At 48.1% G+C, this 24278-nt stretch overlaps 1 protein-coding gene across 2 annotated transcripts in view; it reads right to left on the minus strand.

Moving 5' to 3' along the window:
• rhpn2 (rhophilin, Rho GTPase binding protein 2) overlaps window positions 1-20105 on the minus strand; it is an 82980-nt gene extending 62875 nt beyond the window's left edge. Inside the window, exon 1 of one of the 2 annotated variants that reach the window (XM_071400391.1) lies at window positions 19784-20105. In XM_071400391.1, the coding sequence (XP_071256492.1) occupies window positions 19784-19849 (66 nt within the window). In that variant the 5' untranslated portion in view covers window positions 19850-20105. The remainder of the gene's footprint in view (window positions 1-19783) is intronic. The other variant, XM_071400390.1, reaches the window with a different exon arrangement.
• Window positions 20106-24278: the final 4173 nt, after the last annotated feature.

The following is a 24278-nucleotide window of genomic DNA, read 5'->3' on the forward strand; positions in this document are numbered from 1 at the left end:
CAACAGGCTGCCAGACCTAACTATGTCAACACACACAGATCGACAAGGACACAGTACATATATGTCTGAGTCAGAGGTCAATTGAATAGGAGTCCGTCTCCAAGGTTAGACAGTAATGTCCCTGTGTTCCTAGCCAGTAGTGGAGCTGTGTTCCTAGCCAGTAGTGGAGCTGTGTCCCTAGCCAGTAGTGGAGCTGTGTTCCTAGCCAGTAATGTCCCTGTGTTCCTAGCCAGTAATGTCCCTGTGTCCCTAGCCAGTAGTGGAGCTGTGTTCCTAGCCAGTAGTGGAGCTGTGTTCCTAGACAGTAATGTCCCTGTGTTCCTAGCCAGTAATGTCCCTGTGTTCCTAGCCAGTAATGTCCCTGTGTTCCTAGCCAGTAATGTCCCTGTGTTCCTAGCCAGTAATGTCCCTGTGTTCCTAGACAGTAATGTCCCTGTGTTCCTAGACAGTAGTGGAGCTGTGTTCCTAGCCAGTAGTGGAGCTGTGTTCCTAGCCAGTAGTGGAGCTGTGTTCCTAGCCAGTAGTGGAGCTGTGTTCCTAGCCAGTAGTGGAGCTGTGTTCCTAGCCAGTAGTGGAGCTGTGTTCCTAGACAGTAATGTCCCTGTGTTCCTAGCCAGTAGTGGAGCTGTGTTCCTAGCCAGTAGTGGAGCTGTGTTCCTAGCCAGTAGTGGAGCTGTGTTCCTAGCCAGTAGTGGAGCTGTGTTCCTAGCCAGTAGTGGAGCTGTGTTCCTAGCCAGTAGTGGAGCTGTGTTCCTAGCCAGTAATGTCCCTGTGTTCCTAGCCAGTAATGTCCCTGTGTTCCTAGCCAGTAGTGGAGCTGTGTTCCTAGCCAGTAATGTCCCTGTGTTCCTAGCCAGTAGTGGAGCTGTGTTCCTAGCCAGTAGTGGAGCTGTGTTCCTAGACAGTAATGTCCCTGTGTTCCTAGACAGTAGTGGAGCTGTGTTCCTAGACAGTAATGTCCCTGTGTTCCTAGCCAGTAATGTCCCTGTGTTCCTAGCCAGTAATGTCCCTGTGTTCCTAGCCAGTAATGCCCCTGTGTTCCTAGCCAGTAATGTCCCTGTGTTCCTAGCCAGTAGTGGAGCTGTGTTCCTAGCCAGTAATGTCCCTGTGTTCCTAGCCAGTAATGTCCCTGTGTTCCTAGCCAGTAGTGGAGCTGTGTTCCTAGACAGTAATGTCCCTGTGTTCCTAGCCAGTAATGTCCCTGTGTTCCTAGCCAGTAGTGGAGCTGTGTTCCTAGCCAGTAATGTCCCTGTGTTCCTAGCCAGTAGTGGAGCCGTGTTCCTAGACAGTAATGTCCCTGTGTTCCTAGCCAGTAATGTCCCTGTGTTCCTAGCCAGTAATGTCCCTGTGTTCCTAGCCAGTAGTGGAGCTGTGTTCCTAGCCAGTAGTGGAGCTGTGTTCCTAGCCAGTAGTGGAGCTGTGTTCCTAGCCAGTAGTGGAGCTGTGTTCCTAGACAGTAATGGAGCTGTGTTCCTAGACAGTAATGGAGCTGTGTTCCTAGCCAGTAGTGGAGCTGTGTTCCTAGCCAGTAGTGGAGCTGTGTTCCTAGCCAGTAATGTCCCTGTGTTCCTAGCCAGTAATGTCCCTGTGTTCCTAGCCAGTAGTGGAGCTGTGTTCCTAGACAGTAATGTCCCTGTGTTCCTAGCCAGTAATGTCCCTGTGTTCCTAGCCAGTAGTGAAGCCGTGTTCCTAGACAGTAATGTCCCTGTGTTCCTAGCCAGTAGTGGAGCTGTGTTCCTAGACAGTAATGTCCCTGTGTTCCTAGACAGTAATGTCCCTGTGTTCCTAGACAGTAATGTCCCTGTGTTCCTAGCCAGTAGTGTCCCTGTGTTCCTAGCCAGTAGTGGAGCTGTGTTCCTAGCCAGTAATGTCCCTGTGTTCCTAGCCAGTAATGTCCCTGTGTTCCTAGCCAGTAATGTCCCTGTGTTCCTAGCCAGTAGTGGAGCTGTGTTCCTAGACAGTAGTGGAGCTGTGTTCCTAGCCAGTAGTGGAGCTGTGTTCCTAGCCAGTAGTGGAGCTGTGTTCCTAGCCAGTAGTGGAGCTGTGTTCCTAGCCAGTAATGTCCCTGTGTTCCTAGACAGTAATGTCCCTGTGTTCCTAGCCAGTAATGTCCCTGTGTTCCTAGCCAGTAGTGGAGCTGTGTTCCTAGCCAGTAGTGGAGCTGTGTTCCTAGCCAGTAGTGGAGCTGTGTTCCTAGCCAGTAATGTCCCTGTGTTCCTAGCCAGTAGTGGAGCTGTGTTCCTAGCCAGTAATGTCCCTGTGTTCCTAGCCAGTAATGTCCCTGTGTTCCTAGCCAGTAATGTCCCTGTGTTCCTAGCCAGTAATGTCCCTGTGTTCCTAGCCAGTAATGTCCCTGTGTTCCTAGCCAGTAGTGGAGCCGTGTTCCTAGCCAGTAGTGGAGCCGTGTTCCTAGACAGTAATGTCCCTGTGTTCCTAGCCAGTAGTGGAGCTGTGTTCCTAGACAGTAATGTCCCTGTGTTCCTAGACAGTAATGTCCCTGTGTTCCTAGACAGTAATGTCCCTGTGTTCCTAGCCAGTAATGTCCCTGTGTTCCTAGCCAGTAATGTCCCTGTGTTCCTAGCCAGTAATGTCCCTGTGTTCCTAGCCAGTAATGTCCCTGTGTTCCTAGCCAGTAATGTCCCTGTGTTCCTAGCCAGTAATGGAGCTGTGTTCCTAGCCAGTAGTGGAGCTGTGTTCCTAGCCAGTAGTGGAGCTGTGTTCCTAGCCAGTAATGTCCCTGTGTTCCTAGCCAGTAGTGGAGCTGTGTTCCTAGCCAGTAATGTCCCTGTGTTCCTAGCCAGTAGTGGAGCTGTGTTCCTAGCCAGTAATGTCCCTGTGTTCCTAGCCAGTAATGTCCCTGTGTTCCTAGCCAGTAATGTCCCTGTGCTCCTAGCCAGTAGTGGAGCTGTGTTCCTAGCCAGTAATGTCCCTGTGTTCCTAGCCAGTAGTGGAGCTGTGTTCCTAGCCAGTAATGTCCCTGTGTTCCTAGCCAGTAATGTCCCTGTGTTCCTAGCCAGTAGTGGAGCTGTGTTCCTAGCCAGTAATGTCCCTGTGTTCCTAGCCAGTAATGTCCCTGTGTTCCTAGCCAGTAGTGGAGCTGTGTTCCTAGCCAGTAATGTCCCTGTGTTCCTAGACAGTAATGTCCCTGTGTTCCTAGCCAGTAGTGGAGCTGTGTTCCTAGCCAGTAGTGGAGCTGTGTTCCTAGCCAGTAGTGGAGCTGTGTTCCTAGCCAGTAGTGGAGCGAACAGGTTGATAGAGGTGTGTCGTGTACACTGTGTCAGCACAGACAACAGGACAGATAGAAACTGGTTCGCTTAGCAACACGTGGTTGTACTCAACATGACGACACCTACAGATACATAACCCCAGACTGAACTAGAACACAGAGTTACATGATCAATACCAGTGTATTACCCCTACAGATACATAACCCCAGACTGAACTAGAACAGAGAGTTACATGATCAATACCAGTGTAGTACACCTAGATACATAACCCCAGACTGAACTAGAACACAGAGTTACATGATCAATACCAGTGTATTACCCCTACAGATACATAACCCCAGACTGAACTAGAACACAGAGTTACATGATCAATACCAGTGTATTACTCCTACAGATACATAACCCCAGACTGAAATAGAACACAGAGTTACATGATCAATACCAGTGTATTACTCCTACAGATACATAACCCCAGACTGAAATAGAACAGAGTTACATGATCAATACCAGTGTATTACACCTACAGATACATAACCCCAGACTGAAATAGAACACAGAGTTACATGATCAATACCAGTGTATTACACCTACAGATACATAACCCCAGACTGAAATAGAACACAGAGTTACATGATCAATACCAGTGTATTACCCCTACAGATACATAACCCCAGACTGAACTAGAACACAGAGTTACATGATCAATACCAGTGTATTACACCTAGATACATAACCCCAGGCTGAAATAGAACAGAGTTACATGATCAATACCAGTGTATTACCCCTACAGATACATAACCCCAGACTGAACTAGAACACAGAGTTACATGATCAATACCAGTGTAGTACACCTACAGATACATAACCCCAGACTGAAATAGAACAGAGTTACATGATCAATACCAGTGTATTACCCCTACAGATACATAACCCCAGACTGAAATAGAACACAGAGTTACATGATCAATACCAGTGTATTACTCCTACAGATACATAACCCCAGACTGAAATAGAACACAGAGTTACATGATCAATACCAGTGTATTACACCTACAGATACATAACCCCAGACTGAAATAGAACACAGAGTTACATGATCAATACCAGTGTATTACACCTACAGATACATAACCCCAGACTGAAATAGAACAGAGTTACATGATCAATACCAGTGTATTACTTCTACAGATACATAACCCCAGACTGAAATAGAACACAGAGTTACATGATCAATACCAGTGTATTACCCCTACAGATACATAACCCCAGACTGAAATAGAACAGAGTTACATGATCAATACCAGTGTATTACCCCTACAGATACATAACCCCAGACTGAAATAGAACACAGAGTTACATGATCAATACCAGTGTATTACTCCTACAGATACATAACCCCAGACTGAAATAGAACACAGAGTTACATGATCAATACCAGTGTATTACCCCTACAGATACATAACCCCAGACTGAAATAGAACACAGAGTTACATGATCAATACCAGTGTATTACACCTACAGATACATAACCCCAGACTGAAATAGAACAGAGTTACATGATCAATACCAGTGTATTACACCTACAGATACATAACCCCAGACTGAAATAGAACAGAGTTACATGATCAATACCAGTGTATTACCCCTACAGATACATAACCCCAGACTGAAATAGAACACAGAGTTACATGATCAATACCAGTGTATTACCCCTACAGATACATAACCCCAGACTGAAATAGAACAGAGTTACATGATCAATACCAGTGTATTACCCCTACAGATACATAACCCCAGACTGAAATAGAACAGAGTTACATGATCAATACCAGTGTATTACTCCTACAGATACATAACCCCAGACTGAACTAGAACACAGAGTTACATGATCAATACCAGTGTATTACCCCTACAGATACATAACCCCAGACTGAAATAGAACAGAGTTACATGATCAATACCAGTGTATTACTCCTACAGATACATAACCCCAGACTGAACTAGAACACAGAGTTACATGATCAATACCAGTGTATTACCCCTACAGATACATAACCCCAGACTGAAATAGAACAGAGTTACATGATCAATACCAGTGTATTACACCTACAGATACATAACCCCAGACTGAAATAGAACAGAGTTACATGATCAATACCAGTGTATTACTCCTACAGATACATAACCCCAGACTGAACTAGAACACAGAGTTACATGATCAATACCAGTGTATTACCCCTACAGATACATAACCCCAGACTGAAATAGAACAGAGTTACATGATCAATACCAGTGTATTACACCTACAGATACATAACCCCAGACTGAAATAGAACAGAGTTACATGATCAATACCAGTGTATTACCCCTACAGATACATAACCCCAGACTGAAATAGCACACAGAGTTACATGATCAATACCAGTGTATTACACCTACAGATACATAACCCCAGACTGAAATAGCACACAGAGTTACATGATCAATACCAGTGTATTACACCTACAGATACATAACCCCAGACTGAAATAGAACAGAGTTACATGATCAATACCAGTGTATTACACCTACATAACCCCAGACTGAAATAGAACAGTACATCAGAGGGAGGAGACTCCCAGGGCTTGGCCCTATGACAATACGCTGATGCCAATACACCACCAATACCAGTTTATTACGCTCATTCATGATGAGGTCATGATAATAACATTTATGACCACAGTAGGCCATCAAAAGAAAGCTGTTATAAACTCTTGCATTCCTACATGGCACCCTATTCCCTACATAGTGCACTACTGGCACCCTATTCCCTACACAGTGCACTACATGGCACCCTATTCCCTACATAGTGCACTACATGGCACCCTATTCCCTACATAGTGCACTACTGGCACCCTATTCCCTACACAGTGCACTACTGGCACCCTATTCCCTACACAGTGCACTACTTCCCTGTGGGTTCCATTGAAAGAGGGTTCAGTCAGGAACCAGTGGGACAGGAACTACAGCTCTGATCCACACAGAGAGATTACCACATTCCTCTAGCTAGCATCAAAGCTCTCGGAGGGAAAACCTAAACCAGAGTCACCTGACCAGGTGGACTCACTGCTCTTCCTCCTCTTGACTAAAGGAGGGACATGTCATCTCTCTTTACTAAAGGAGGGACATGACGTTGTTAATGGAAGCCTTTAGCCTAGCATATTGACTACACACAAAGTCACCATAGATTCAAAACACACATAATTGACACTGCTGAACTGAACAAGAGACCCAAATGCATTTAATAAACCCTACAGGAAACCCCTTTAGTTTAGCCTATAAAATAACACGTCTCTTTGAGATGTCATTGTGACTCGTCATAAAAGTCACACATTTGATAGGCCTATGGACAATCCACTACATTAGGCATCTCTGTCACTGACAACATTCTGTCTTCTACAGTCCTTGAGCCTATAGGCTATTATCCAATCCCAATGAAACCCCAAATCCTGACTCCTGTCTCGCATAAAAAAAAATCCTAACTTTATTCTGTAACCCACAGGCTGCATTATGAAAGCACGTCGAGCTACACATGTCAAAATACCTCTAGAATATTCTCCTCCCCCCGCGCTGTCTCGTATAGCTGCCTATGTAGAGTTTAGGGTAGAGAATTCGACCTCTAGTAGAGCACGTGTGATCCACAAAACGGTATGAGAGGAGATATGAACACAGCTGGTCCACGGTAAGATACCTTTGAATATTTAAAAACTATTTCTACTCTTCATCTCTCCGTTATTCATGAGCTGATCGACTACCTCTATAAAAATCATCAAGTCCATTTAACCAAAATACAGGAGATATAAATCGGGTCATTCGTTGAAGGAGGGTTAGGATATATCGGGTCATTCGTAGAAGGAGGGTTAGGATATATCGGGTCATTCGTAGAAGGAAGTTATCTAGCTCATTTGACTGTAGTTTGGCTGCCGTTATAAAGTGTTGTATGATTCGACAAGGCTACAGTCGGAGTGTGCAGCCAAGCAGACAAGGCTACAGTCGGAGTGTGCAGCCAAGCCGACAAGGCTACAGTCGGAGTGTGCAGCCAAGCCGACAAGGTGACACAGCGCTCCCCCTCTTATTTGAGGAGAACCCTGACGTACTGACCAGATATTGGTTTTAAACTCTTTTTAAAAAATGGACACTTCCGAATTTTCGGTAGAAGTCTCTTGATCAATATTTCCCCAGAAGTCTCTAAGATCAATATGAATTATAACCGGTAGTGAAATTAGGTCGATTTTTGGGGGGGAAAATATGAATCCCTAGTCCCAAGGATGGCTTCCTGATTGGTCCTTTAGATACTGCAGCCGGCTGAAATCCATTTAGTCAGGTGTCAATCTGAATCTAAGTTACAGTAGAGAAACAGCTGTAGGGATGGATTTATGTCCCCCAACCGTCCAGTGTCCTATTAAAAAACACTCCAGAATGGGAACAGTCCAAGTATTCACAAAGCGTCTCAGAATAGGAGTGCTGATGTACGATCAGGCCCCCCCCCCCATCCCGTCCGCCTTTTTAATCCATTATCATTTAACAGACTAAACTGATCCTAGATCAGTACTACTGCATTGAGAGGCACTTTATGAAAACAGGCCCAGAACAGAGATCTATTAGGGTGTTCATTAGTAACGGAGCTCAGCCTGGGACAAAGACTCTCAGTCTCTCTCAGCCCTGTTCAGCCAGTCAGCTACAGTCTGGACCAACAGCCTGGGACAAAGACTCTCAGTCTCTCTCAGCCTTGTTCATCCAGTCAGTTACAGTCTGAACCAACAGCCTGGGACTGTGTCTGCTGGCCAGGCCACTAACAAGCTCCCAATAACAAGCCACAAGTTATGTCTGCATCCCAAATGGCACCCGACATAGTGCTCTAGCTTTCTCCTCTCTCTCTCTCTTTCCTCTCTCTCTCCTTCTGGCTTTATCCTCTCTCTCTCTCTCTCTAGCTCTCTCCTCTCTCTCTCTCTCTAGCTCTCTCCTCTCTCTCTCTGGCCCGGAGGACAGAGGGGGGGAGTCCAACTGGGACGGCGACATAGTAAATCAGGGAACGGTTCTCTCTTGTCTTTGGACAGGCTCCTCTTTTCTCTCGCTCTCTGTCTCTTGTCTCTCAGGCTACTGTCTCCATGGAACCGGACCGCTCAGAACCAAGGAGGGGAGTGTTGTGTAACGTTAACATAAAAAAACAACATGAATGTAGAGTGACGCCTCATCATGATTAACGTCTCTATACGTTATACAAACGGTCTAATTGGACAGAAGACTAGAAAGGTGAGAGTTCACCCTCGTGGTTTAGTTTCCCCTGCAGCAGCACAATATAATGGAGGTTTTGGAATGGCTACAAACACGGTTAAACCATCCCTAATTAAAGGGGAAGCAGCTCGAGTCTTTCTTAAAGGGACGTTTCAGTGTTATTTTGCAGTAGAAACACGGGGGAAACTGTGTTTCCTCTGACATTGTCCAGACAGACTGCAGAGGCTGGCAGCAGTCAGAGGATGTGTACCAAATGGAACCCTATGCCCTATATAGGGCACTACTTTAGACCAGGGCCCTATATAGTGCACTACTTTAGACCAGGGCCCTATTACCTATATAGTGCACTACTTTAGACCAGGGCCCTATTCCCTATATAGTGCACTACTTTAGACCAGGGCCCTATTCCCTATATAGTGCACTACTTTAGACCAGGGCCCTATATAGTGCACTACTTTAGACCAGGGCCCTATTCCCTATATAGTGCACTACTTTAGACCAGGGCCCTATATAGTGCACTACTTTAGACCAGGGCCCTATATAGTGCACTACTTTTGACCAGGGCCCTATTCCCTATATAGTGCACTACTTTTGACCAGGGCCCTATATAGTGCACTACTTTTGACCAGGGCCCTATTCCCTATATAGTGCACTACTTTAGACCAGGCCTATGTAGGGAATAGGGTGCCATTTGGGCCTCAGCCTGTCTTTCTCTGGGCCAGGACACATGTTGTCAATTTGTCTGAGTGGGTTGGGACGGGGACAGCCTTGGGATGATTCTACGTCAATGGTATCTGGCTGCTGTCGCACTGGGGGACCAAACGTCCCTAACGCCCTGGGGGGTGGACCAAACGTCCCTAACGCCCTGGGGGGTGGACCAAACATCCCTAACGCCCTGGGGGGGGGACCAAACGTCCCTAACGCCCTGGGGGGACCAAAACGCCCCTAACGCCCTGGGGGGACCAAAACGTCCCTAACGCCCTGGGGGGACCAAAACGCCCCTAACGCCCTGGGGGGACCAAAACGCCCCTAACGCCCTGGGGGGGGGACCAAACGTCCCTAACGCCCTGGGGGGGGACCAAACGTCCCTAACGCCCGGGGGGGACCAAACGTCCCTAACGCCCTGGGGGGGGGACCAAACGTCCCTAACGCCCGGGGGGACCAAACGTCCCTAACGCCCGGGGGGACCAAACGTCCCTAACGCCGGGGGGGGACCAAACGTCCCTAACGCCCGGGGGGGACAAAACGTCCCTAACGCCCGGGGGGACCAAACGTCCCTAACGCCCTGGGAGGGGACCAAACGTCCCTAACGCCCAGAGCGGACCAAACGTCCCTAATGACCAGCTCAGGGAAACAGCAGAGGTTTGGGAACCCGGCCTGAAACAACGTTACCATGGCATCTCACGGGATCATCTGTCGGCAGACCAGGAGTTGAGCGGCGAGTCTGTGGAGCATTTGTTAGAGCTGCATAGTAAATCACTGAGCTCATTCTCACCAAGCAGAGAAGAGAAGACAGAGAGTGAGAGACGAGACAGAGAGACAAGAGACAGAGAGAGAGAGACGAGACAGAGAGCAAGAGACAAGAGACAGAGAGCGAGAGACAAGACAGAGAGCGAGAGACAAGACAGAGAGCGAGAGACAAGAGACAGAGAGCGAGAGACAAGACAGAGAGCGAGAGACAAGACAGAGAGCGAGAGACAGAGAGCGAGAGACAAGACAGAGAGCGAGAGACAAGACAGAGAGCGAGAGACAAGACAGAGAGCGAGAGACAAGAGACAGAGAGCGAGAGACAAGAGACAGAGAGCGAGAGACAAGAGACAGAGAGCGAGAGACAGAGAGCGAGAGACAAGAGACAGGAGAGACAGAGGAGAGACGAGAGACAGAAAAAAGGGCCAATGCTCCACTTAACTCAAATTTCCACCAACGCCAAACAAGGTTTCCAAATCACAAATCTGGTTTAAACCAAATCACCAGTACACTCCTGTATGTTTTATAGCCTTGTGGTTTCCTGAATGTGCAAACCTCTTCAGACAGAGACCGAGCTTTGGCTTCACTAGCCTGCTTACAGGAGTGGGAAAGGGTTTCACTAGCCTGCTTACAGGAGTGGGAAAGGGTTTCACTAGCCTGCTTACAGGAGTGGGAAAGGGCTTCACTAGCCTGCTTACAGGAGTGGGAAAGGGTTTCACTAGCCTGCTTACAGGAGTGGGAAAGGGCTTCACTAGCCTGCTTACAGGAGTGGGAAAGGGCTTCACTAGCCTGCTTACAGGAGTGGGAAAGGGCTTCACTAGCCTGCTTACAGGAGTGGGAAAGGGCTTCACTAGCCTGCTTACAGGAGTGGGAAAGGGCTTCACTAGCCTGCTTACAGGAGTGGGAAAGGGTTTCACTAGCCTGCTTACAGGAGTGGGAAAGGGTTTCACTAGCCTGCTTACAGGAGTGGGAAAGGGTTTCACTAGCCTGCTTACAGGAGTGGGAAAGGGTTTCACTAGCCTGCTTACAGGAGTGGGAAAGGGCTTCACTAGCCTGCTTACAGGAGTGGGAAAGGGTTTCACTAGCCTGCTTACAGGAGTGGGAAAGGGCTTCACTAGCCTGCTTACAGGAGTGGGAAAGGGTTTCACTAGCCTGCTTACAGGAGTGGGAAAGGGTTTCACTAGCCTGCTTACAGGAGTGGGAAAGGGTTTCACTAGCCTGCTTACAGGAGTGGGGAAGGGCTTCACTAGCCTGCTTACAGGAGTGGGAAAGGGTTTCACTAGCCTGCTTACAGGAGTGGGAAAGGGTTTCACTAGCCTGCTTACAGGAGTGGGAAAGGGCTTCACTAGCCTGCTTACAGGAGTGGGAAAGGGCTTCACTAGCCTGCTTACAGGAGTGGGAAAGGGCTTCACTAGCCTGCTTACAGGAGTGGGAAAGGGTTTCACTAGCCTGCTTACAGGAGTGGGAAAGGGTTTCACTAGCCTGCTTACAGGAGTGGGAAAGGGCTTCACTAGCCTGCTTACAGGAGTGGGAAAGGGTTTCACTAGCCTGCTTACAGGAGTGGGAAAGGGCTTCACTAGCCTGCTTACAGGAGTGGGAAAGGGCTTCACTAGCCTGCTTACAGGAGTGGGAAAGGGCTTCACTAGCCTGCTTACAGGAGTGGGAAAGGGCTTCACTAGCCTGCTTACAGGAGTGGGAAAGGGCTTCACTAGCCTGCTTACAGGAGTGGGAAAGGGCTTCACTAGCCTGCTTACAGGAGTGGGAAAGGGTTTCACTAGCCTGCTTACAGGAGTGGGAAAGGGTTTCACTAGCCTGCTTACAGGAGTGGGAAAGGGTTTCACTAGCCTGCTTACAGGAGTGGGAAAGGGCTTCACTAGCCTGCTTACAGGAGTGGGAAAGGGTTTCACTAGCCTGCTTACAGGAGTGGGAAAGGGCTTCACTAGCCTGCTTACAGGAGTGGGAAAGGGTTTCACTAGCCTGCTTACAGGAGTGGGAAAGGGTTTCACTAGCCTGCTTACAGGAGTGGGAAAGGGTTTCACTAGCCTGCTTACAGGAGTGGGAAAGGGTTTCACTAGCCTGCTTACAGGAGTGGGAAAGGGCTTCACTAGCCTGCTTACAGGAGTGGGAAAGGGTTTCACTAGCCTGCTTACAGGAGTGGGAAAGGGTTTCACTAGCCTGCTTACAGGAGTGGGAAAGGGTTTCACTAGCCTGCTTACAGGAGTGGGAAAGGGTTTCACTAGCCTGCTTACAGGAGTGGGAAAGGGTTTCACTAGCCTGCTTGCAGGAGTGGGGAAGGGTGCTGCGGTGTGTGAAGACACTATGGAAAAACTCTAATCAGTGTTCCATGAAATATACTGCTGCGTTCTACACGAGAGAGAGAGAGGGGAGAGCTAGAGAGAGAGGAGAGAGAGAGAGAGGAGAGAGAGAGAGAGAGAGAGAGAGTGGAGAAAGAGAGAGAGGGGGGGAGAGCTAGAGAGAGAGGGGGGAGAGCTAGAGAAAGAGAGAGAGGAGAGGAGAGAGTGGAGAGAGTGGAGAAAGAGAGAGAGGAGAGAGTGGAGAAAGAGAGGGGAGAGAGCTAGAGAGAGAGGGGAGAGAGCTAGAGAGAGAGGGGAGAGAGCTAGAGAGAGAGCTAGAGAGAAGGGAGAGAGCTAGAGAGGAGAAAGAAAGAGAAAGAGAGAGAGGAGAAAGAAAGAGAAAGAGAGAGAGGAGAAAGAAAGAGAAAGAGGAGAGAGAGCAAGAGAGAGCTAGTGAGAGAGAGGAGAGAGAGCAAGAGAGAGCTAGAGAGAGAACATATAAAAGGAGAGAGAGGTCTAACTCCCACCCTCTCCCTTGATCATCAGACTCATAACAGAGCATTAATAGACAGAGGAAGTCTGCTACAAAGCCTAAAGCCAGACTCTCTTCACAGGGAGATCAGGGCAGCTTGACCACAACAAAAGACCCCTTTCAACCCCTATCCCCAATCATTTTCGTCACTGTACTAACTACAGGTTGACTAAGAAAACAAGTCTCTGCCCGGGGCGGATACACAAATATGTGACTGCACTGGTTCAGCCTGTGAGAACGGTGACAGCCAGAGTCAACACGTTACGCCACGGTGGAGTCACATGACACCCTACGGGCCCTGGTCAAAAGTAGTGTACAGTCTTACATAGGGAATAGGGTGCTATATGGGAACATACACATTACTCAACGACAGACTAGTGAATGATCTTCCTCCGTAGATAAAGGTTACGAGACACTGTAAATATTGACACGTACTGGAACTATCCTATGACCATGACCTTTGAACTCCCCGAGTGGCGCAGCAGTCTAAAGGCACTGCATCTCAGTGCAAGAGGCGTCACTACAGTCCCTGGTTCGAATCCAGGCTGTATCACAGCGGTCTAAAGGCGCAGCGTCTCATGTGCAAGAGGCGTCACTACAGTCCCTGGTTCGAATCCAGGCTGTATCACAGCGGTCTAAAGGCGCTGCGTCTCAGTGCAAGAGGCGTCACTACAGTCCCTGGTTCGAATCCAGGCTGTATCACATCCGGATGTGATTGGGAGTCTCATAGGGCGGCGAACAATTGTCCCAGCGTCGTCCGGGGTTTGGCCGGTGTAGGCCGTCTTTGTAAATGGTTACTTTTTTAAAAAAATAAATGAAAAAGACACACCGGACAATCTGTACAAATAGTCTTTAAGGTTTATTTAATAGGCTATTCCCTGGGCTTTTGTGGATATCTATTATACAACTATAGAGTCAACATTTGAACTACATCCTGTTTTACCAGAAACTAAACCCCTTTCTACAGAAACTTCCAGGAAGCCCAGATTCAACCCCAGTGAAATAACATCTCTGAAGAATAACTCAGGTTTTATGACTAGGAAAAGGGGGGTACCTAGTCAGTTGGGGGGATACCTAGTCAGTTGGGGGAAAGGAGGGGATACCTAGTCAGTTGGGGGAAAGGAGGGGATACCTAGTCAGTTGGGGGAAAGGGGGGGATACCTAGTCAGTTGGGGAAAAGGAGGGGATACCTAGTCAGTTGGGGAAAAAGGGGGGGTACCTAGTCAGTTGGGGAAAAGGAGGGGATACCTAGTCAGTTGTGGGAAAGGGGGGGATACCTAGTCAGTTGGGGAAAAGGAGGGGATACCTAGTCAGTTGGGGGAAAAGGGGGGATACCTAGTCAGTTGGGGAAAAGGAGGGGATACCTAGTCAGTTGTGGGAAAGGGGGGGGATACCTAGTCAGTTGGGGAAAAGGGGGGGATACCTAGTCAGTTGGGGGAAGGGGGGATACCTAGTCAGTTGGGGGGATACCTAGTCAGTTGGGGGAAGGGGGGATACCTAGTCAGTTGGGGGAAGGGGGGATACCTAGTCAGTTGGGGGAAGGGGGGGGATACCTAGTCAGTTGGGGGAAGGGGGGGGATACCTAGTCAGTTGGGGGGAAAGGGGGGGATACCTAGTCAGTTGGGGAAAAGGGGGGGATACCTAGTCAGTTGGGGGGAAAGGGGGGGATACCTAGTCAGTTGGGGGGAAAGGGGGGGATACCTAGTCAGTTGGGGGAAGGGGGGGGATACCTAGTCAGTTGGGGGAAAGGGGGGGGATACCTAGTCAGTTGGGGAAAGGGGGGGATACCTAGTCAGTTGGGGAAAGGGGGGGATACCTAGTCAGTTGGGGAAAGGGGGGGATACCTAGTCAGTTGGGGGAAAGGAGGGGGATACCTAGTCAGTTGGGGGAAAGGAGGGGGATACCTAGTCAGTTGGGGGAAAGGGGGGGGATACCTAGTCAGTTGGGGGAAAGGGGGGGATACCTAGTCAGTTGGGGGAAGGGGGGGGATACCTAGTCAGTTGGGGGAAGGGGGGATACCTAGTCAGTTGGGGGAAGGGGGGATACCTAGTCAGTTGGGGGGATACCTAGTCAGTTGGGGGAAAGGGGGGGATACCTAGTCAGTTGGGGGAAAGGGGGGGATACCTAGTCAGTTGGGGGAAAGGGGGGGGATACCTAGTCAGTTGGGGGAAAGGGGGGGATACCTAGTCAGTTGGGGGAAGGGGGGGGATACCTAGTCAGTTGGGGGAAGGGGGGGATACCTAGTCAGTTGGGGGAAAGGGGGGGGATACCTAGTCAGTTGGGGGAAAGGGGGGGATACCTAGTCAGTTGGGGGAAGGGGGGATACCTAGTCAGTTGGGGGAAGGGGGGGGATACCTAGTCAGTTGGGGGAAGGGGGGATACCTAGTCAGTTGGGGGGATACCTAGTCAGTTGGGGGGATACCTAGTCAGTTGGGGGAAACGGGGGGATACCTAGTCAGTTGGGGAAGGGGGGGGATACCTAGTCAGTTGGGGGAAGGGGGGGATACCTAGTCAGTTGGGGAAGGGGGGGGATACCTAGTCAGTTGGGGAAGGGGGGGGATACCTAGTCAGTTGGGGAAACGGGGGGATACCTAGTCAGTTGGGGAAGGGGGGGGATACCTAGTCAGTTGGGGGGAAAGGGGGGATACCTGGTCAGTTGGGGAAAGGGGGGGGATACCTAGTCAGTTGGGGGAAAAGGGGGGATACCTGGTCAGTTGGGGAAAGGGGGGGATACCTAGTCAGTTGGGGGAAGGGGGGGGATACCTGGTCAGTTGGGGAAGGGGGGGGATACCTAGTCAGTTGGGGAAGGGGGGGATACCTAGTCAGTTGGGGAAGGGGGGGGATACCTAGTCAGTTGGGGGAAAGGGGGGGATACCTAGTCAGTTGGGGAAAAGGGGGGGATACCTAGTCAGTTGGGGAAAGGGGGGGATACCTAGTCAGTTGGGGAAGGGGGGGATACCTAGTCAGTTGGGGAAAAGGGGGGGATACCTAGTCAGTTGGGGAAAGGGGGGGATACCTAGTCAGTTGGGGAAAAAGGGGGGATACCTGGTCAGTTGGGGAAAGGGGGGGATACCTAGTCAGTTGCTCAACTGATAGCCTTCAACCTCAATGTGTCTACCGTATTTAACCCAACCCCTCTGAATCAGAGAGGTGAGGGGGGGCTATCGACATCATCGGCACCCGGAGAACAGTTGTTGTTGGGGGTTAACTGCCTTGCTCAAGGGCAGAACGGCAGATTTTTTCCATCTTGCCGGCTCAGGGATTCGAACCAGCGACCTTTCGGTTACTGGCCCATAGCGATTAACTGCTAGGCTACCTTCATAATGGGGTCTGTAGTTACTGCTAGCTGGTGCAGAGGACAACAAGGGCAGTTTTCAGGGAAAACCAGCAGTATTTCAATCTGCTCGATGGAGCAGTGTGGAACCTGTGGATAAAGATCCAGTTTGGAGTACACGGACAGATCCCATCCCTGCTTTGAGGTACGTTTTCCGACCCACATCCCATCCCTGCATTGAGGTACGTTTTCCGACCCATATCCCATCCCTGCATTGAGGTACGTTTTCCGACCCATATCCCATCCCTGCATTGAGGTACGTTTTCCGACCCATATCCCATCCCTGCTTCGAGGTACGTTTTCCGACCCACATCCCATCCCTGCATTGAGGTACGTTTTCCGACCCATATCCCATCCCTGCATTGAGGTACGTTTTCCGACCCATATCCCATCCCTGCATTGAGGTACGTTTTCCGACCCATATCCCATCCCTGCTTCGAGGTACGTTTTCCGACCCATATCCCATCCCTGCTTCGAGGTACGTTTTCCGACCCATATCCCATCCCTGCTTCGAGGTACGTTTTCCGACCCATATCCCATCCCTGCATCGAGGTACGTTTTCCGACCCATATCCCATCCCTGCACCGAGGTACGTTTTCCGACCCAGATCCCATCCCTGCATCGAGGTACGTTTCCAGACCCATATCCCATCCCTGCATTGAGGTACGTTTTCCGACCCATATCCCATCCCTGCATTGAGGTACGTTTTCCGACCCAGATCCCATCCCTGCATCGAGGTATGTTTTCCGACCCAGATCCCATCCCTGCATCGAGGTACGTTTTCCGACCCATATCCCATCCCTGCATTGAGGTATGTTTTCCGACCCATATCCCATCCCTGCATTGAGGTATGTTTTCCGACCCATATCCCACCCCTGCATCGAGGTACGTTTTCCGACCCAGATCCCATCCCTGCATTGAGGTACGTTTTCCGACCCATATCCCACCCCTGCATCGAGGTACGTTTTCCGACCCAGATCCCATCCCTGCATTGAGGTACGTTTTCCGACCCATATCTCTCGCCGATTCCACGGTGGGTTAATAATGTAAACATGATTGTGCTCCGACCCCTGAGCAGCTCAGTGTAAACAAGCGTAACGGTAGGGGTTTGGTATCTTCTAGCAGACAGCCAGCTGTCTCTCCAACCTCACCAGCTTGTTATCCAGAGGTTCCACAGAAAGACACACATACAGGAGCACAAACACACCACAGACAGGAGCACAAACACACGCCAAAGACAGAAGCACAAACACACCACAGACATTCAGGCAGGAGCACACACCCCTGTAGATAAAAGCATTCCATAAATACCTGATAGTGTATTCACAGTAGGCTGTAAGATATAGGTCCATTAGGCTGTCCACGATCACACACAAGTCCAATACTCCCCAATGGTTTCTTTCTTGTAAGCAAAATACTGGGAGCGACAGGATATAACGTTTACGTACGTTCACCCTGGTCCCGTCTTTAAAAATGGACCAAGTGATCACAGTTGCTCATCCACAGATTGAGATATTTTGGCTCAAAACACATTGAGGAAATAAATTCCACAAATGAACTTTTAACACGGCACACCTGTGAATATGAAATGCATTCCAGGTGACTACCTCATGAAGCTGGTTGATAGAATGCCAAGATTGTGCAACGCTGTCAAGGCAAAGGGTGGCTATTTGAAGAATCTCAAATATAAAATATATTTTGATTTAACACCTTTTTTTGGTTACTACATGATTCCATATGTGTTATTTCATAGTTTTGATGTCATCACTATTATTTTACAATGTAGAAAATAGTAAAAACTAAGAAAAACCCTTGAATGAGTAGGTGTCATACACTACCGGTCAAAGTTTTTGCATCTCTACAATGTTTTAATGTCGATTCTTGTATCTCACCACATTAGTTATGAACATAATGATTTAGCTATCAGTTGTGTTGTGACAAGGTAGGGTTGGTATACAGAAGATAGCCCTATTTGGTAAAAGACCAGGTCCATATTATGTCAAGAACAGCTCAAATAAGTAAAGAGAAACGACAGTCCATCATTACTTTATGACATGAAGGTCAGTCAATACGGAACATTTCAAGAACTTTGTAAATTTCTTCAAGTGCAGTCGCAAAAACCATCAAGAGCTATGATGAAACTGTCTCTCATGAGGACCGCCACAGGACAGGAAGACCCAGAGTTACCTCTGCTGCAGAGGATAAGTTCATTAGAGTTAACTGCATCTCAGATTGCAGCCCAAATAAATGCTTCACAGAGTTCGAGTAACAGACACATCTCAACATCAACTGTTCAGAGGAGACTGTGTGAATCAGGCCTTCATGGTCAAATTGCTGCAAAGAATCCACTACTAAAGGACACCAATAATAAGAAGAGACTTGCCTGGGCCAAGAAACACGAGCAATGGATATTAGACCAGTGGAAATCTGTCCTTTGATCTGATGAGTCCAAATATGAGATTTTTGGTTCAAACCGGATGATCTCTGCATGTGTGAAGCATGGAGGAGGAGGTGTTATGGTGTGGGGGTATTTTGCTGGTGACACTGTTGGGGATTTATTTAGAATTCAAGGCCCACTTAACCAGCATGGCTACCACAGCATTCTGCAGTGATAAGCCATCCCATCTGGTTTGCGCTTAGTGGGACTATCATTTGTTTTTCAACAGGACAATGACCCAACACACCTCCAGGCTGTGTAAGGGCTATTTTACCAAGAAGGAGAGTGATGGAGTGCTGCATCAGATAACCTGGTCTCTACAATCACCCGACCTCAACCCAATTGAGATGGTTTGGGATGAGTCGGACCGCAGAGTGAAGGAAAAGCAGCCAAAAAGTGCTCAGCTTATGTGGGATCTCCTTCAAGACTGTTGGAAAAGCATTCCAGGTGAAGCTGGTTGAGAGAATACCAAGAGTGGGCAACGCTGTCACCAAGGCAAAGGGTGGCTATTTGAAGAATCTCAAATATTTAGATTTGATTTGAAATATATTTTGATTTGTTTAACACTTTTTTTTGTTTACTACATGATTCCATATGTGTTATTTCATAGTTTTGATGTCTTCATTATTATTCTACAATGTAGGAAATAAAGAAGCACCCTTGAATGAGTAGGTGTGTCCAAGCTTTGGACTGGTACTGTATATGTGATGGGATGTATAGACATTATGGACAGTTTAGGGAGCTACAGTAGAAAATAGTATAAAGAAAAACCCTTTTAAAACGTTTGATCGGTAGTGTATATCACCAGAGGATCTTTGACAACAAACTGCCTGATGTTCCAATACGATATCGGCCAATGACATTTAGTGGTCACTGCCACACCTGACAATCAGTCAAACCCATTAAAAACCGCAGATAGCGTTATCGTATTTTTAAAAAACAAACGGGGTATAAACCACTAATCAAACAGGTAGTACGTCAGACATCAACACCAGCTGCTTTTGATAGATTAAATACATCAGAAATCCATCCACTAGGCCGCTATTCATTTCAGTGAAAGCAGAAACAATGCGTTTATAACAGACAAGAGTCCATTCATAAGTGAACTGTTTGGTTTGTAACACATTACTCGTTATGAACGTTCCCCTGCGTAACGTTATGAACGTCCCCTGCGTAACTGCGCTATCATCTTTATCATAAAAACTTAAAATCACTCACCTTTTTAAAATATCCATTCTGACCCGCTCGGTCCTTGATTCCGTTGGTAATTATTGTATCCGTCATTCTGAACTTTTAAACGCAGCCAAAAGCTTCGAAGAAATACGGAAAACTGGAATATCGTTGTGAGCCTGTTATTCAACAGGTGCGCTTTCGCCAGCTATTACAATCAGTCACTGGTTCGGTCTCTCGTCTATTCGTTATGTGACATCACTCTACCGGACAGTCGCTATTCTCCACGCAGCTCAACTAGAAACCCCACCCCGAGACTGTGACGGCGGCGGATCGCAGCGCAGACAAAACGGTAAAGTTATCAGTATCTTTAGTTGCAGTGTGTTGCTTTTGTAGGTAGGCGGGGCTCCAATCGCTCCTCTTGAGTATTTGCATAACAGGCGTAGCCCTCTGCCCAGGAGCATTCTTTATGGTTGTACGTGGAAGGATCCTTTGCCTACAGAGAATGTTTTATGATACAGAAGTATGCAAGATAACACATTCAATATGTTTGGCTTAGCCTACTTTTCTTTTTATTGCTTTTCTTCTTGTTTCTCTCACTTACATAGAGAACAGCAACTTATAGCTGCAGGCAGCAATGAACGGGGTTCACAGGATGACAAGTTCAGAGTGGATTTACAGTGGTTTGAATACCAAACTTAACATGCTTCGTCATGGTAATGTTTTTGATGACCCTAAAAGGTTTCAAGCTGATAGGCTATTGTGAAGTGGATTTACAAAGGATTTAAAGGTGCACTATGCAGGAATCACTACTCCATTTCCTGGTTGCTAAAATTCTAATAGTTCGCTTTATTTCAGTTTATGTGACAACAAGCACTCAGAGTGTAGAGAAACATTGTACCATCTTAACCGCTGTGAAATATATTTTTAATAACAAAACATTTTTAAAAATTCTGCTGTTTTAATCTGGTGAACAAAACCGAAAGTAAAAGATGCAAAAATAAAACTTAAGAACAGGAAGCATAGAAAGCGTGATGATGTGGCCGGTGAACACTGACGCGTTCATGTGCTAGTCGGAACATGGAAACTCTGACATGTCCGACTTGTTAACTGGTTGTAGTTATACACGTGCCACGTTAAACCAGTTAGCAAGTTGGACATTTCCAAGTTTAGTTTCCCGACTAGCACTCTCTCCTCGTTTCCTCTCTCCTCGTCTCCTCGTCTCCTCGTCTCCTTCTCAAAGGTCCCTCCCCTCTGACCTTCTCCTCCAATGGGGTTTGTAAAAGAGATCGGACATGAGGAGTATGGCCCTGATCTGCTCAACAGTTCCTCTATGTTAAGGACACTGTGTGTTACGTACCATGGGGCCCTGCTCTATGATAAGGACACTGTGTAGTACGTACCATGGGGCCCTGCTATATGATAAGGACACTGTGTAGTGTGTACCATGGGGCCCTGCTATATGATAAGGACACTGTGTAGTGTGTACCATGGGGCCCTGCTCTATGATAAGGACACTGTGTAGTGTGTACCATGGGGCCCTGCTCTATGATAAGGACACTGTGTAGTGTGTACCATGGGGCCCTGGTCTATGATAAGGACACTGTGTAGTGTGTTCAGTGGGGCCCTGCTATATGATAAGGACACTGTGTAGTGTGTTCAGTGGGGCCCTGCTATATGATAAGGACACTGTGTAGTACGTACCATGGGGCCCTGCTCTATGATAAGCACACTGTGTAGTGTGTACCATGGGGCCCTGCTCTGTGATAAGGACACTGTGTAGTGTGTACCATGGGGCCCTGCTCTATGATAAGGACACTGTGTAGTGTGTACCATGGGGCCCTGCTCTATGATAAGGACACTGTGTGTTACGTACCATGGGGCCCTGCTCTATGATAAGGACACTGTGTAGTGTGTACCATGGGGCCCTGCTCTATGATAAGGACACTGTGTAGTACGTACCATGGGGCCCTGCTCTATGATAAGGACACTGTGTTGAAATTAGACATGGGGCCCTGACTGTGTAATGTGTACTGTTGGGCTTAGACATGGGGCCCTGACTGTGTAATGTGTACTGTTGGGCTTAGACATGGGGCCCTGACTGTGTAATGTGTACTGTTGGGCTTAGACATGGGGCCCTGACTGTGTAATGTGTACTGTTGGGCTTACATGGCCTTGGAGCACAGCTATTTACACTAACGACACGCCTCCTGACACGCCTCCTGATACGCTTCCTGAGACACCTCCTGACACGCCTCCTGACACACCTCCAGACACACCTACTGACGCACACCCTGACACACCTCCTGACACACCCCCAGACACACCTCCTGCCACACTCTCCTGCCACACCTCTTGCCACACTTCCAGGCACACTTCCAGGCACACCTCCTGCCTGACACACCTCCTGACACACTCCTGCCACACCCCCTGACACACCTCCTGTGTACACTAAAGACTGTCAATGCTGTGGTATATATATGCTGTTACAGCTGTCATGCTGGCTTTTCAATAGCCTATACTGTCTATAGGCTACTGTTACCAAGGTTACTGACAGCGTTGGTCAGCCATATTGTGGTTTGTGATATTACTCCCCTCTGTCACAACAAGTGTCAGGATACTGGGGGAACACACACCGATAGCGTTATTGTCCTCACGTTGTGCGCGTCTAGGTAATTGGTGTGTCTTTGGTTGCTTAGAAACTGTTTGGGGCAAACTTGACATGTTATTTTCTAAGCTCTTCAGACTCCGTTGTTGTTCTTCAAGGTTGTTGCCGTGGTGATTAGGTTGTCGATCGCTAGAAATGATTCCGGCTGGAGGAGGGCAGACATTTTCATTACCACCTGGTCTGTCTTTCTTTATAGGGAACCTTGAATGAAAACCTTTTAGAAGTAAAACAATTTCTGTGTTTGTCGTCTGAAAACTGTAATTTTCTCTGGATTTTTATCCAAATCTTTTTTTTAAACTTCAGATTGAATTGGAATAATAAATAAAAATAATAAATACATTATATAGATAGCTCATAGCGGTTGTTAAGATAGGCAGGGAGTATAATCCTAAAGGAGACACCATGGCTACTTGGTTTCTATAAGATAGGCAGGGAGTATAATCCTAAAGGAGACACCCTGGCTACTTGGTTTCTATAAGATAGGCAGGGAGTATAACCCTAAAGGAGACACCATGGCTACTTGGTTTCTATAAGATAGGCAGGGAGTATAATCCTAAAGGAGACACCCTGACTACTTGGTTTCTATAAGATAGGCAGGGAGTATAATCAAGGTTAGGGTCTGTCAGGGACTGAGGGATCGGGTCTGTCAGGGACTGAGGGATAGGGTCTGTCAGGGACTGAGGGATAGGGATAGGGTCTGTCAGGGACTGAGGGATAGGGTCTGTCAGGGACTGAGGGATAGGGTCTGTCAGGGACTGAGGGATAGGGTCTGTCAGGGACTGAGGGATAGGGTCTGTCAGGGACTGAGGGATAGGGTCTGTCAGGGACTGAGGGATAGGGATAGGGTCTGTCAGGGACTGAGGGATAGGGATAGGGTCTGTCAGGGACTGAGGGATAGGGTCTGTCAGGGACTGAGGGATAGGGTCTGTCAGGAACTGAGGGATAGGGATAGGGTCTGTCAGGGACTGAGGCTTAGGGATAGGGTCTGTCAGGGACTGAGGGATAGGGTCTGCCAGGGACTGAGGGATAGGGATAGGGTCTGTCAGGGACTGAGGGATAGGGTCTGTCAGTAACTGAGGGATAGGGATAGGGTCTGTCAGGGACTGATGTTTAGGGATAGGGTCTGTCAGGGACTGAGGGATAGGGTCTGTCAGGGACTGAGGGATAGGGTCTGTCAGGAACTGAGGCTTGGGAATAGGGTCTGTCAGGGACATAGGGATAGGGATAGGGTCTGTCAGGGACTGAGGGATAGGGTCTGTCAGGGACTGAGGGATAGGGTCTGTCAGGGACTGAGGGATAGGGATAGGGTATTCAGGGACTGAGGGATAGGGTCTGTCAGGGACTGAGGGATAAATGTAACATCAATCTAACTGAGATTTCAACACACTGGACTGGATACCGTGAGAAACAGCATCCCCCTGCCAAGTGGACCGAATGAACATGGCCTGCCAGCAATGGGTCAATAAACTGGGTCGAGTCTGGGGCATTACCACCTGGTGACATAATGCAGGTTAAAAGTACAACTATTGGCCCAAAACACTGGGGGTTTCACAGATTTATTGGAGGCTTAGGATTTAGTGTGTCAGTGTTCTTACAAACAAGAGAAAACCAGCTACTGACACCATAACATGTCCCTGTTCTATTTGTCCAGCTACTGACACCATGTCCCTGTTCTATTTGTCCAGCTACTGACACCATAACATGTCTCTGTTCTATTTGTCCAGCTACTGACACCATAACATGTCTCTGTTCTATTTGTCCAGCTACTGACACCATGTCTCTGTTCTATTTGTCCAGCTACTGACACCATGTCTCTGTTCTATTTGTCCAGCTACTGACACCATAACACGTCTCTGTTCTATTTGTCCAGCTACT

Source organism: Salvelinus alpinus, chromosome 5, assembly GCF_045679555.1.
Source record: "Salvelinus alpinus chromosome 5, SLU_Salpinus.1, whole genome shotgun sequence".
Classification (NCBI taxonomy): domain Eukaryota; kingdom Metazoa; phylum Chordata; class Actinopteri; order Salmoniformes; family Salmonidae; genus Salvelinus; species Salvelinus alpinus.